Consider the following 14,214-nt stretch of genomic DNA (forward strand, 5'->3'; position numbering starts at 1 on the left):
AGCGTGTGCTGGTGGTGATGATCTAAAAGGCCAGGATGTGTTAAATGTCATGTGGGTAGGAGAGAGACTGTGGCCTCAGCATTTAGGCAGCACATAACCAGGCCTGTTAGACTGTTCCTCTGCCCATGGCCAACCAGGACTTCCCATTCACACAGATGATGAGGCTACTAATGGAGGTGCCATAGGAACCCTGCTGGGCTGCAGTGATCTAGGCATTAGTGTTAAGTGATAGGAGCCTCTGAGCTGATATTCTCCCACCCGTCTGGATTCTATGCATTACAGTGGTTGGGGTTGAGGCCTGCTAATCCTACAACATGTACTGTAAATCTCTATGGCATCCCTCAGTGAGAGGTGTCATGCAAATTCAGACTATTATCATTGTCATTACAATTGCAGGCCTCTCTGGATTGTGCTGGAGACAAGCGAGAGAGGCTGGAATAAGAATACAAGTTAATTGCAATAGCTGCCTGCATGGAATATACATTGAAGAATGTTACGACCTATTGTCTCCCTCAACCACAACATAGCGTGTGGTCCCTTCTCCCATGAGCTCACACTGGCTTTATTTCCTCAGTCTGCAGAAACAAGATGGCTCCCACTGGGCCGCTGTGTTTCTGTGTCCTCCAGCCCCTCCGCTCCACAGTGTCAGCCTGCCTGCCTCTCCCAGGTCCCGGCCTTGCTATTAGTTATTCATATTTAGTGCGTCTTAGGCCTATTCAGTGTGAGTTGATTTCCCCAACCGGTAGTTCTCTATATATCAGACCACAGTCATTCTATTTCACACAAACACAGTGCCCCTGGACTTCCTGTGTGTGTTGCTGATCCATCTAACCTCCATTGTTTTTCAATGTGGATGTTCATGGTGTTTCTGATGAAGCTTGCATTACCATAGAGGACAGAGGGCCATTGTCAGGACAGGTAGATAAGCTCTTACCTGATCCTCAATAATAGGGTGAATAGATGTACTACTCCACCACCTCTCCACTGTTCTCCTGCTTCTCTTCCCTGGCTTCGGGGCTTTGGGCCTGGATGACTGTCCAACAGTTGAATGGGAACCACAGTTCTCTGCACATGGATCCAGGTCAACAGTGTTGACTGATTGTCTACCTCCACTATGGGAAGTCTCTCATGAACGTCTCCTGCTGTTCTTCTTGCTTGCCTTGGGTGGGGGCTACTGTTGATCTGCTACAGGGTCCTCTTTATGTTGGATAATACTGGCCATGGTTGGAGTTTTGAATCAGAGATGGGACAGTGTCTATTCTTCTTGGTAAAAAGGCAGGATCAATAAAACCCTAGTGTGGACAGGGTTTATCTTGTGTTTGTGTTTGCAGCCTGCCTGCCTGCCACTGGCTCCATGCAAACTGTCTGGAATGGATTGGATTATAGTTCGTAGTCAGTTCATGACCCAGCACGTGAGAGCCTGCTGCAGTGCTAGAAATCCCATTATCCCTAGCTGACTATGTGACTTTGAGTGTGGATGTGGATGTGTATGAGTGTGGGAATGAGTGTGGGAATGTGTGTGGGAATGTGTGTGGGAATGTGTGTGGGAGTGTGTGTGGGAGTGTGTGTGGGAGTGTGTGTGGGAGTGTGTGTGGGAGTGTGTGTGTGAGACTATATGTGTGTAAGCCTCTTATTGACCTGAATAATACTGTAGTAGTCACTGAGCTCTGGCTCTGTTTAATATTTACAGTCACACCTCTACATTACTAAACCTTAAAGCTCACCAGTGTTGGTGTTGTACAACACTGTAGACCCTCTCTATTTCTCCCTACCCCAGACTCTTAGAATAGCTTTGTTCAGAACCTAGGAATTCCTCTAGCCTTTTTGGATTCCCAAATCCCAACCATGCTTCCATGCGCTCTCCTCCCCTCTAACCCATTTTTACTAGACTTGGATCCCTCATGTTTTCCCAGGATTGCGTATTGACTGGTATATAGATGGCAGATTAAGGAACACATGTTTGAATCCCCCCCCCCCCCCCCCCGCTCCGCTGATTAATCACTCCCAAATGTGTTCCCAGCAGCCTGTGGGGCTCGGCCTGGCCTGGTTGTTGTGATAGCCTCGACGTGGAGGAAAGCAAATAAATAATCGCTAGGTGTCTTACCCTGCCAGGCTCTGATTAATGACAGAGAGGAGTGGCGCAAGAAAACGCCCTCCCCATCTCTCTCTTGTCTTTCTCTCCCTCCCCATCCCTCTTTTGTCTTTCTCTCCCTCCCCATCTCTCTCTTGTCTTTCTCTCCCTCCCCATCCCTCTCTTGTCTTTCTCTCCCTCCCCATCTCTCTCTTGTCTTTCTCTCCCTCCCCATCTCTCTCTTGTCTTTCTCTCCCTCCCCATCTCTCTCTTGTCTTTCTCTCCCTCCCCATCTCTCTCGTCTTTCTCTCCCTCCCCATCCCTCTTGTCTTTCTCTCCCTCCCCATCCCTCTCTTGTCTTTCTCTCCCTCCCCATCCCTCTCTTGTCTTTCTCTCCCTGCCCATCCCTCTCTTGTCTTTCTCTCCCTCCCCATCCCTCTCTTGTCTTTCTCTCCCTCCCCATCCCTCTCTTGTCTTTCTCTCCCTCCCCATCCCTCTCTTGTCTTTCTCTCCCTCCCCATCTCTCTCTTGTATCAGCCAATGACAGCTTGATATTGTGGTATTGAATGAATATTCCACATTCACTGCACATTCTGCTTTACAGTACTGTGTTGCTCTGAGCACAAATGTGCTCTTGAGGCTTTCAGCGAAGACGTGGGCGAGTAGGTTTCAGCTCAAGACATGTTGGAAGTGTAATTTTATTCCACATCCTCTGCAACCTGTGAAGACAACATAACAGTGTGGTGGAGTACCTGGAAACAGCATCAGTGGAGCAGTAGAAAATATTCTGCAGGAGATGAAAGTAGCTGTTAATCTTTGTAAGCAGTAGGGGGTGGGGATGCTACAGCCCAGAAAGAAGGGAGGATCATATCTTCATTATAATCTGTCACACACTGCATCAAATCAGGGGAAAAATATGACTTTCTCCAAATAGTTCAAATCAGCAGTTTACACCTAGTCAGCAGTTTACACCTAGTCAGCAGTTTACACCTAGTCAGCAGTTTACACCTAGTCAGCAGTTTACACCTAGTCAGCAGTTTACACCAAGTCAGCAGTTTACACCTAGTCAGCAGTTTATACCTAGTCAGCAGTTTATACCTAGTCAGCAGTTTACACCTAGTCAGCAGTTTACACCTAGTCAGCAGTTTATACCTAGTCAGCAGTTTATACCTAGTCAGCAGTTTACACCTAGTCAGCAGTTTACACCTAGTCAGCAGTTTACACCAAGTCAGCAGTTTACACCTAGTCAGCAGTTTACACCTAGTCAGCAGTTTACACCTAGTCAGCAGTTTATACCTAGTCAGCAGTTTATACCTAGTCAGCAGTTTACACCTAGTCAGCAGTTTACACCTAGTCAGCAGTTTACACCTAGTCAGCAGTTTACACCAAGTCAGCAGTTTACACCTAGTCAGCAGTTTACACCTAGTCAGCAGTTTACACCTAGTCAGCAGTTTACACCTAGTCAGCAGTTTATACCTAGTCAGCAGTTTATACCTAGTCAGCAGTTTACACCTAGTCAGCAGTTTACACCAAGTCAGCAGTTTACACCAAGTCAGCAGTTTACACCAAGTCAGCAGTTTACACCAAGTCAGCAGTTTACACCAAATCAGCATGGTGTATTTTCTCCTTTTCCTCCAACACTTCTCTCCTCTCCTGGTGTGTAAGACTCTAGTAAGTCAGTTATGGTCAATCTGCAGAAGATATATTTTCCTACTGGATGAAGACATTTTGACAACGATTTGTAGATCTCTCCTCCAGGGGCCAAAAATTGGTCCCTCTATCTCAGAATGACAAATGGAGGCTACCGAGCTAAAGTCCTCTACTTGGGCTTCCCCACCTGGGCTTAAGCAGATGCTTGGAGAGGCCACATTAGCACAGCGTGTTTGTGTATACCATTAAGGAGGCAAATGGAATGATTGACTTTTACCCCCCTCTGATCCCTCCTGTGGCCGCTCTAAACCCTCCTTGGAGGGGTGCCTGGCCTCTCAATTGGATGGGCGCGAAGTGGGATGGAAGCTGGGGAAAGGAGGGGGGCTGTAGGGTGTAGGAGTTCTGGGCTTGACTTCTGTGGACACAATTCTTTATGGGCAGTGGGGGAAACACAAAGGCACAGGAAGCTGTGGCAGGGAGGTGTTTCAGCTCACACATCCCTTATAGGTCCCTGGCTGCATCTCCAACAACACTCCCTCCCTCATCTAAGGAGTCAACCTTGGCATTGTAGATTCTGTTTCATGCTACATTCATTGGGATTGATTCTATTGGCATTGTTGGCATAAACCTTGATTCCTTGAGCTGGTATCCAACAAAATGACTCCAGGACCTAAAAATACAATCTGCCCCTCAGTGGATACAAGCAACTGCCAAAGTCTACCTCTGCCCAGTGCAACACAGACCTCCTGAGTGGCGCAGCGGTTTAAGGCACTGGTTTAAGGCACCCAGGCGGTATCACTACCGGCCGTGATCGGGAGTCCCATAGGGTGACGCACAATTGGCCCAGCGTCGTCCGGGTAATGGGAGGTTTTGGCCGAGTGGCTTTACAAGTAGGCCGTCATTGTAAATAAGAATTTGTTCTTAACTGGCTAGACTAGTTAAATAAAAAACACAGAACCAGGAGTTTTGCAATTTTAATTAGAATGTTTTCCATTTAGACTCCAACTGTTCCATGTATTTTAGGTCGACGGGATTCCCGTCTTGGTGCACTTTGGGAATAAAGCAATTCCAAACTGACTGTGGCGGAGCCCCAATGATAATTTTTCTGTGTTACTTTCTCAGGCAGAAAATGATTTACCTCCTCTCAGACAGCCCCTCACTGGCACCAGGCCAACTCAGTGATCCTAGAGAGGACCAGGCTGTACAGACCACCACACACACACACACACACACACACACACTATCCCCCTCCCGCTGAGACACACCCTTGTCTCCCTCCCTCTCTCGCATTCGTTCTCCCCCTTAAACATTCTTTCTCTCTCCTGTGGTCCCTGTCTATTTTCTAGTCTATTTCTCTCTCACCTATTCCAGCTCTCTTCTCTCCATGTCATTTCCCTTCCTCCCCATCTTTACCTTACTCTGTTTTTTTCTCCCTGTCTCTCCCTTACTCCCCCTTTTTCTGTGGGTCGTCTGTTCTCTATCTCCATCGCCTTAATCGCTCCTTTCCCACCTCATTCCACATGGAGTTTCACATGAATGCTAAGGAGATCATGAGAGATTGTGGTGTTTTTACACAGTGGTGCCTTTTTTGCTTTACTCAAGCGAAAGGGAGAGAAATATTCTTTATATGTCGTATAGATCAACCATATTTTCACAGTTTCTGTGCTTTGCGTTGCATTTTAGCAGAGAATAACCAAGAGCTGTGATGTGACAGCAGTCCAGTCTTTATAGCGCAGCTATACCCTTTACTGTAGGACAGTTAGTGGACTGTGTAGGACTGAATGTACCCTGTACTGTCTGTGGACTGTGTAGGACTGAATGTACCTATACTGTAGGACTGTCTGTGGACTGTGTAGGACTGAATGTACCCTGTACTGTCGGACTGTCTGTGGACTGTGTAGGACTGAATGTACCCTGTACTGTAGGACTGTCAGTGGACTGTGTAGGACTGAATGTACTGTAGGACTGTCTGTGGACTGTGTAGGACTGAATGTACCCTGTACTGTCGGACTGTCTGTGGACTGTGTAGGACTGAATGTACCCTGTACTGTAGGACTGTCAGTGGACTGTGTAGGACTGAGTGTACCCTGTACTGTAGGACTGTCTGTGGACTGTGTAGGACTGAATGTACCCTGTACTGTAGGACTGTCTGTGGACTGTGTAGGACTGAATGTACCCTGTACTGTAGGACTGTCTGTGGACTGTGTAGGACTGAATATACCCTGTACTGTAGGTCTTTGTATGTGTGTGGATTCTGCTTGGCTAATTGACCAGAGATCAGTGCAGCAAAGATACCCGCAGCCTTGGGCAGTCAGCATACAAATGATGCCCCATTTGGTATTCTGTGTCCAAGGCCAGCCAGCGTGTCGACACAAAGAGCATGTTGCACATCCTGTTGGAACAAAAGGCTTTTCTCCAAAGCTTCAGTCCAGTGCGTTTGTAACGATGTAAGCAGGTTATTGGTCAGGTTACAGGACATCACATTCATAGCTGCTTGGTTGGCCTGTCAGGGATTCATCCATCTATTTCTGGTTAGGCTTTATAGAAACTCAATAAATCCTAGCCTAGAGGTATTTGTCCACTTCCTCCTGGATGCTGTGTAAACGAACCTAGCAGAAAGGACCATCCCTTTAGAGCACCATGAAGACTGCAGGACGGAAGTCAGTTAAGAGGTAGAGGCTTAAGATTGATAAGATTTTGACGGGCAGTGAGATAAGCCTGTTTTTTCCTCCATTTTAATGTTCTGCAGAAAGATGACTGGAGAGACACACTCTTCTATAGTGACCAAGTAGATAATGAACTAGAGTTGCCATCCCTTTGAGTTGGTTTGTTGAAGGGAACCTGAATATGGATGCAAGACGGGGACGAATAAGGACAGGGTGAAAAACAGAGATGAGAAGCTAGAAGTTATTGCCAATGCTATAAAACAAGCAAAATTGCAAAAATATTCAGGGGCCCATTGTGTGTGGTCTAAATGCTCTTTGAACAAATTGAATTTTCTGTGATGAGTTGCAGTTTTAGGCATGAGTTGCATTTAGTGAGATGGGGTTATGTAGAGAATAGAGAAAGGTCGAGAGACAACAGAGGAACGTTTATCCTGGTGGATTTCACTGAGGTTAACATCCCAGCTAAAGAGGAGGCAGAGCTCACAGCCAGACTAAACCATGGGCGACACACTGATATCACACGTTGTCACGCGGGACTAGGTGGGTGCAGGAATCAGACGCAGAGAGAGAGAGTAACTGAGTTGAAGTGCTTTACTCTTGCACACCAAAATAATAAGCCCAACAATATACAGGACGTAGGACACTATACAAGACCACCCAAAAACCACAGGGTGTCAAGTAAAGAATACACCACTACCTAACATGCACACACGTAACATAAAGACAATCCACCACTACCTAACATGCACACACGTAACATTAAGACAATCCACCACTACCTAACATGCACACACGTAACATTAAGACAATTCACCACTACCTAACATGCACACACGTAACATTAAGACAATTCACCACTACCTAACATGCACACACGTAACATTAAGACAATCCACCACTACCTAACATGCACACACGTAACATTAAGACAATTCACCACTACCTAACATGCACACACGTAACATTAAGACAATCCACCACTACCTAACATGCACACACATAACATAAAGACAATCCACCACTACCTAACATGCACACACATAACATTAAGACAATTCACCACTACCTAACATGCACACACATAACATTAAGACAATCCCACACAAAACAAGGGCGGGTCAAACTACTACATATAGGGAAGCTAATTAAACCAAAATAAACACAGGTGAAACTAATAAGACAAAACCAACAGACAAACGATAAAGGGATCGGTAGCGGCTAGTAGGACGGCGACGACGACCGCCGAGCACCGCCCGAACAGGCAGGGGAGCCAACTTGGGCGGAAGTTGTGACACACGTCAGCCTTGTCATTCCACAGCTCCAGTTTGAGAAGTGGACATGCAGAGCTCACTCTCCTCCACTCCTCCCCCATGGGGCCCAGGTAACACTAGACCCCTCCACACTGTATAAGCAGCCATTTTCCCACATCGCCACAGGTTATTTAAGAGCCCACTCTGAATGACCTCCACTCTATACACTCCACATGTAGTCAGTGTTGGGGCTAATGCATGTATATATACAGTGGGGCAAAAAAGTATTTAGTCAGCCACCAATTGTGCAAGTTCTCAAAAAATGTGCTAATAAATTCATAAAAAATCCTACAATGTGATTTTCTGGATTGTTTTTTCTTATTTTGTCTGTCATAGTTGAAGTGTACCTATGATGAAAATTACAGGCCTCTCTCATCTTTTTAAGAGGGAGAACTTGCACAATTGATGGCTGACTAAATACTTTTTTGCCCCAATGTACATCACCCAACATACATCAGGAGAAACTGTCCCTCAGTGGAACCGGGGATTCATGGGAACTTAGATGGGGTCTCTGGTCCACTGAGATATAGCTAGCTACCTCAATTCCCTGTGGTGAAAAGCTTTGTGTGTGAGTGTTTTTTCCCTGTTCTTAATGATCTACCCAGTGGCCCTGATAGTAAATTTGTATCTGGTGCGCGTGCCTTCCTGCTGCCAGGCCAGGGCTACACTATTACATCATACATCTCCTTCTGTCTTGACTACTGCAACTCACTAGTCTCCAGCATCAACTCAAGCTCCCTCCATAAGCTCCAAATGGTTCAAAACTCTGCAGCCCGACTCCTCACCCATACTAAGTCCTATCAGCACATTGCCCCTGTCCTCCATGAACTCCACTGGCTCCCTCTCTCCCAACGCATTGATTACAGGATCCTCCTTCTGACCTACAAAGCCCTTCACCACCTTGCCCCTCCTTACCTCTCAGACTTTCGTCTCCCCCACCAACCCACACACACACACACATCGTTCCACGACAGCAGGCTACCTTGTCATTCCCAGGTCGAAGCTCAGGAGCTTCAGCGACAGGGCCTTCCCCAGGGTTGCTCCTCTGAAACTCCCTCCCTCTAGCCATTCTTGACTCGGAGACCATCACTATCTTTCAGTCCCTCCTAAAGCCACACCTAAATACCCCCCCCCCCCCCCCCCCCCCGAAAGTCACTCCTCTCTTCACCATACTGAGCAGCACCTTACCCAGGTTCGTATCCAAATCCCAACCCTCTCCTCCCATAGACTAATGCATCACACTCTTTCCCATCTTTGAGCTCACCCCTCTTTAGTCATGTTTTGTTTAGTCTGATGTTTTGTTTTGTCTCAATCACGTTTCAGGGAAGACCCAGATGCAGACAATGTCGAAGTAACAAAAGTTTATTACTAGAACAGGGGGCAGGCAAAACAACAGGTCAAGGCCAGGCAGAGGTCAGTAATCCAGATCAGAGTCCAAAAGGTACAGAACGGCAGGCAGTCTCAGGGTCAGGGCAGGCAGAATGGTCAAAACCAGGAAAACTAGAAAACAGGAACTAGAAACAGACAGGAGCAAAGGGAAAACCGCTGGTTGGCTTGACAAACAAAACGTACTGGTAACAGACCAGCAGAGAACACAGGTAAAAATACACTGGGGATAATGGGGACGATGGGCGACACCTGGAGGGGGGTGGAGATGGGCACAAAGACAAGTGAAACAGATCAGGGTGTGACAGACTATTTTGTTGTTTTCTATAATTGTAAAGCGACTTTGTGTCCATGAAAAGCGCTATACACTAAGTCCCATGTATTATTAATATTATTATTTATCATCCCTATGTCCAGTCCCCTGCCCAAGCCTGTCCTGATGTCATCTCAGCTTAATCAGAGAGAGGCTTAGCAATGGTCTGTCTGTCTGTCTGTCGGTCAGTCTGTACATGACCTGATTCTCTGGCCAATCCAGGCCACTGCAGAGATGCAGATGTTGTTTACTCCAACATAATTTTTGACGAGGTGCTGTTAATGTCCTCAACACTGTCAGTGTTCTGTAGAGGTGGATGATTGGCCTTGTTTTGGTGCCCAAATGTGGTGATATAAAACAGCAGTCCAACAAACCCTCTGTTTCTCCCCTACAGTTGAGTCACCATACATAGGACTTCAAACAACATGCATATATAGTATGTTTCTCTCACCCTTATGGCACCATGGGAGTCCATGTCAAGGTCAGCCCATCAATAGGATGATGTATACACCAGATCTGAGCTCCAGGGAGAAATCCTATTGATGGTTCCTTTAATCAAAACACACCTTTGCTGATTGACAAACACATGCATGCAATCAAATCCAATGTATTTATAAAGCCCTTTTTAAATCACCAGATGTCACAAAGTGCTGATACAGAACAGCAAGCAATGCAGATGTAGAAGCACAGTGGTTAGGAATAACTCCATAGAAAGGCAGGAACCTAGGAAGAAACCTAGAGATCAATCAATACTGAACACATATGCTGATGTGGCACTTCTTTGTTTGCTACACGTAAGACACTGTTTTGGCCATTCCTTTAATCCATTACAAACCTATAACTATTAACCTCTAGTCTTACCTGTTGAGAGCAGGAGAGACAGACTCCAGCAGGTCTGCTACTGCATTGAGGTGGGTTCATTGTGATGTGGTTGTTATCAGTGTGTTTTACATGTACGGTCTGGCTGGAGCCCAGAGCTTCTATCTCCATTCAGACAGACAGGAGCTTGGTTGCTGCTAATCACCAGAGAAGGCAGACCCACACTGGAGGGGTTAATGCAGTCTGATATCAACCCCAGTGATCTGATCCATGCATGAATGGCCAGAGCACCGTTATCTTGTCTGGTGAGAAAAGAGGGGAAACCGGAGAAAGAAAATGTCAGGGATAGTAAATGGAGCCAACATGGTAATTAGGCTGGAAAAGGTCCTGCTACCTAAAGAGCTTTGGAGCTGGGCTGAGGAACAGAGACACATTTGCACAAACAAGCTAATGGGTGCGCCAACTAATGACTCTCCAGGCCAGTGGAATTTCTCTTGCTAATTTGACAAAGCCTGAAAAGGGATTCAGAGAGATTATTGACAACAGGCCAAACTGTGAAGCTTTGAAAGCAGCAGAACCCCCCCCCCCCCTTGCTGCAGGCCAGCCCCAAATGTAGATGTCCTTTCTATCATTAACAAAAGCCTAGCAGAGCCTTTATTTGTGCTGCCAGTGCTGTTCTTGCATTTATCTTACCTTGGCTCATTTCTATATATTATAGTCGTTATCTGTCCAAAGGGTCTGTACAGAGGGTGACATTGAGAGTTTGGCCCAATGGTGACACCCTATAGTTACGCTGTTTTGATGTACACATGAAACCACACCGAGCCTGATCCCAATGGGTTTAAAGGAGTCCGCATGCATATATTATGACAACGTTTTGGTCTTTGGCAAGGGCTTTTCGGCTGTTCGTGCGCACAACAATTTTTCTCGAGGCAAGCCGAAGTCGGTAGACGAAGTCGGTAGACGAAGTCTACACCCTTTTGCCGGTGATTGGTCAACAGTAGGGATTCCCCAATTCTTCAAGTGGTTGACATTTCACATATTCCAGTGAAACAAACACCTGTTCTATGTCCACGCCTCCCCCCTCACCAAAGTTGTCACGATGACCAATGCCCACATTAGTTTTGATCACTGTCAGTCTTGTTCTGAAAGGGGTCAGTGGATCTGTAGGTAGGAGCTGGCCAGGGGTCGGTGGGGTTTTCCATATCACTGCCCTTCAAAAACATCCAAGGTATCATATGTGAACTAAGTCACTCTATACTGAATTTTGTTTGCATTATGGGGGACCGTGTAGCTTGTTTTGTGCCTCCAGAATCCAGAAACCAGAATCCATTGTAGCTCAGATGGGGCAATGTGTCAGTGGGAAAGCTCTGTAGTGACTGTATTTGTCTGCTGAATTGCAGAGCCACTCTGCTCACCCTAATGGTGTGGAAATCAGACTGACTTTTAAACAAGACCAGAGGAGAGCTTTTACCTTCTGGTAAATTGGCAGTCATGGAAATACAGGCCACTGTCATACTAGCTTCGCCCATTCATACACACTGCTTTCCCCCTTTTCCCCTTGACCAGATTGAGTGTCCTCTCGGTCTCTGTCTTCCCAGCATAAATCTGCCTCTCATCTGTTCATTGTCTGTCCTCCTCCCCTCCCTCTTTCCATTGAGTCAAAGCATCGCTCAGCCAGCATCTGATTCAATGGTCTATCCGTCTTCACACACTTAAGTATCTCGCTTCTTATCTATGTGTCACTCCTTATAATTAATGACATTATCTCATTCATCTAACTAATTACATTCTCAGCTAAAGACAAAGAAACACACACACACACACACACACACACACACACACACACACACTTTTGTATTGCTACCCTTGTGTGGACCAAATAATTGATTTCCATCCAAAATCCTATTTTCCCTAAATCTAACCTTAACCCTTAACCTAACCTAACCATAACCCTAAACTTAAGCCTAACCGTAACCCCAAAACACTAACCCTAAAACTATACCTAACCCAAACATCTAAACCTAACCGTAACCCCTAACCCCAACTTTAATTGTAAGCCTAACCGTAATTGTAACCCTAACCCTAAACCTAACCCCTAAGTCTAAAATAGCATTTTTCCTTGTCTCTGAATTGTCCTTGTTTTACTATCCTTGTGAGGACTTCTGGTACCCACAAGGATAGTAAAACAAAAACACACAGACAGACAGACAGGCACACACATGCATGTGCTGTAGGCATACTAACCAAATCTGTTTGAAGTCTTGGATAGGCAAAAGTAGAGAGCGTTCATTTATGCATGAGGTATTCAGTGTGTGTGTGTGTGTGTGTGTGTGTGTGTGTGTGTGTGTGCGCGCGCGCGCACACGCTCGTGTCAGTGTGTGGAGAAAGAGAGCGAGAGCACTTGCCGATAACACCGCGAGCAGCCAGCAGTAGAGTGCTGACACCTCGTATGGCTGTCGGAGGGAAAAGGGGCTGGGCTGAGAAGAGAGAGCGAGAGGGCGCAGGAGAGAGAGAGAGGAAAGGAGAGAGAGACACGGCAGGACAGCTGCCAGCATTTCTCCGGCAGCAGGAGCAGGATTGAGAGCCGGAACGGGAGCAGGAATTCTCCCCATTCCCCTGAAGCCCTCCTAGCCCAGGCTCCACACTGGTTCTCTCTCCCCCTCCTGGATGTCTCTGACTGCTGCCGCCCCCTTATCCCCACAACCAGAGGCACGGGGCACAGGGAAGGACACAGCCACCAGGACTCCCTGCTACAGCCACACGGCAGAGATGTAACAGCATGGATGGGAGGGAGTAACAGAGGGAAGAAATAAACACAAACCAGTTGGATGAAGAGCGAGGAGAGAAGTGAAAGGGAAGAAAAAGGAGAAGGTAAAAAAGGAGAGGCTGAAAGAAGAGGGCAGAAAAGGAGAGGCTGGAAGAGAAGTGCAGAAACGGAGAGGCTGAAAGAGAAGAGGGCAGAAAAGGAGAGGCTAAAAGAGAAGAGGGCAGAAAAGGAGAGGCTAAAAGAGAAGAGGGCAGAAAAGGAGAGGCTAAAAGAGAAGAGGACAGAAAATGAGAGAGTGAATTAGAGAGAGATAGGAGTAAGAACATCTTGCCAAAGTGCTGGAGAATCTGCTTCTATTGGAGGTACTGGATCTCTGAACTGAGACTGAACTTTGGAGAGGCGTGGACACAGAACACAGACGTGGACACAGAACAGGTGTTTGTTTCACTGGAATATGTACAGAGTACAGAGAGGTGCTTTTCTCCCCTCTGATCTCTTCTTCTCTGCCTTCTCCTCTCGCTTCAACCTTAACACCTGTCTGGACCCCCTGGACCTCCTCACTGGGACCTCTTTACTATCCACCCCCCCCCCCCCCCCTCCTAGTCAGCTAGGATGACGTTGGTGCCCACCCCGTCCCCTTTGCTCCTTACAAACCGTTGTGAAATCAAGTGGAACCCTCGATAATTGTGATCAGAGTAAAAAGGACCCCCCTTGCCCCAGCAAGGGATCGGCCCCGCCTCTTTCTGCTTCTCTCATGCTAAAGTAATGGAGAACCTTGGAAATGGAGACATGGACCCTAAAGTTGAGCTTGAACACTTTTGCGCTCTTTGACTATGACAACTAACTAGATAATGGATTGGAAAGAGCTGTAAGTACTCTCTATCTCTCTGTCTTTTCTACTGTCTTTTTATTAGATTGTCCAATAGTGCCCAAATACAATGTAGTATTTTAACTAAACCTTCATAATTTGACATGCATGTTGTAGAAAATATTTGAGAGAGATTGAAGCTAGTTGTTTGCTTCCTACTTACAGTGCTGTATTGCTTGATAATCCTCTAACTTGCAGAATCTCTCTTCCCTCTTCTGTGTTGCGCTGAAATGCAGTTAATGTGTTTGAGCATGCATTCAGACCCACGGTGTGTGTACTGAAATGCAGTTAATGTGTTTGAGCATGCATTCAGACCCACAGTGTGTGTACTGAAATGCAGTTAATGTGTTTGAGCATGCAT

General features: G+C 46.5%; 1 protein-coding gene and 1 long non-coding RNA gene across 5 annotated transcripts in view; one reads left to right on the forward strand and one right to left on the reverse strand.

Moving 5' to 3' along the window:
• The window catches only part of LOC110505582 (kinesin-like protein KIF26A), a 99,198-nt gene that overhangs the window by 59,478 nt on the left and 25,506 nt on the right, over positions 1-14,214 (forward strand). Inside the window, exon 1 of one of the 4 annotated variants that reach the window (XM_036962478.2) lies at positions 12,628-13,853. The exons of the other annotated variants lie outside the window; for them this stretch is intronic. Coding sequence (XP_036818373.2) covers positions 13,837-13,853 — 17 coding nt within the window. The 5' untranslated portion in view covers positions 12,628-13,836. Of the gene's footprint in view, positions 1-12,627; positions 13,854-14,214 lie in introns of those variants that run through there. 4 annotated transcript variants of the gene reach the window in all.
• Positions 9,044-10,518, reverse strand: LOC110505585 (uncharacterized). The gene is made up of 3 exons (XR_016491984.1): positions 10,258-10,518; positions 9,848-9,945; positions 9,044-9,211 (listed from the first exon to the last, which is right to left on the reverse strand). It is a non-coding gene; the product is annotated as an uncharacterized LOC110505585 (long non-coding RNA).

The sequence above is a fragment of the Oncorhynchus mykiss genome, chromosome 25, assembly GCF_057628025.1.
Source record: "Oncorhynchus mykiss isolate SJ-2025 chromosome 25, ASM5762802v1, whole genome shotgun sequence".
NCBI classification, from domain to species: Eukaryota; Metazoa; Chordata; class Actinopteri; order Salmoniformes; family Salmonidae; genus Oncorhynchus; species Oncorhynchus mykiss.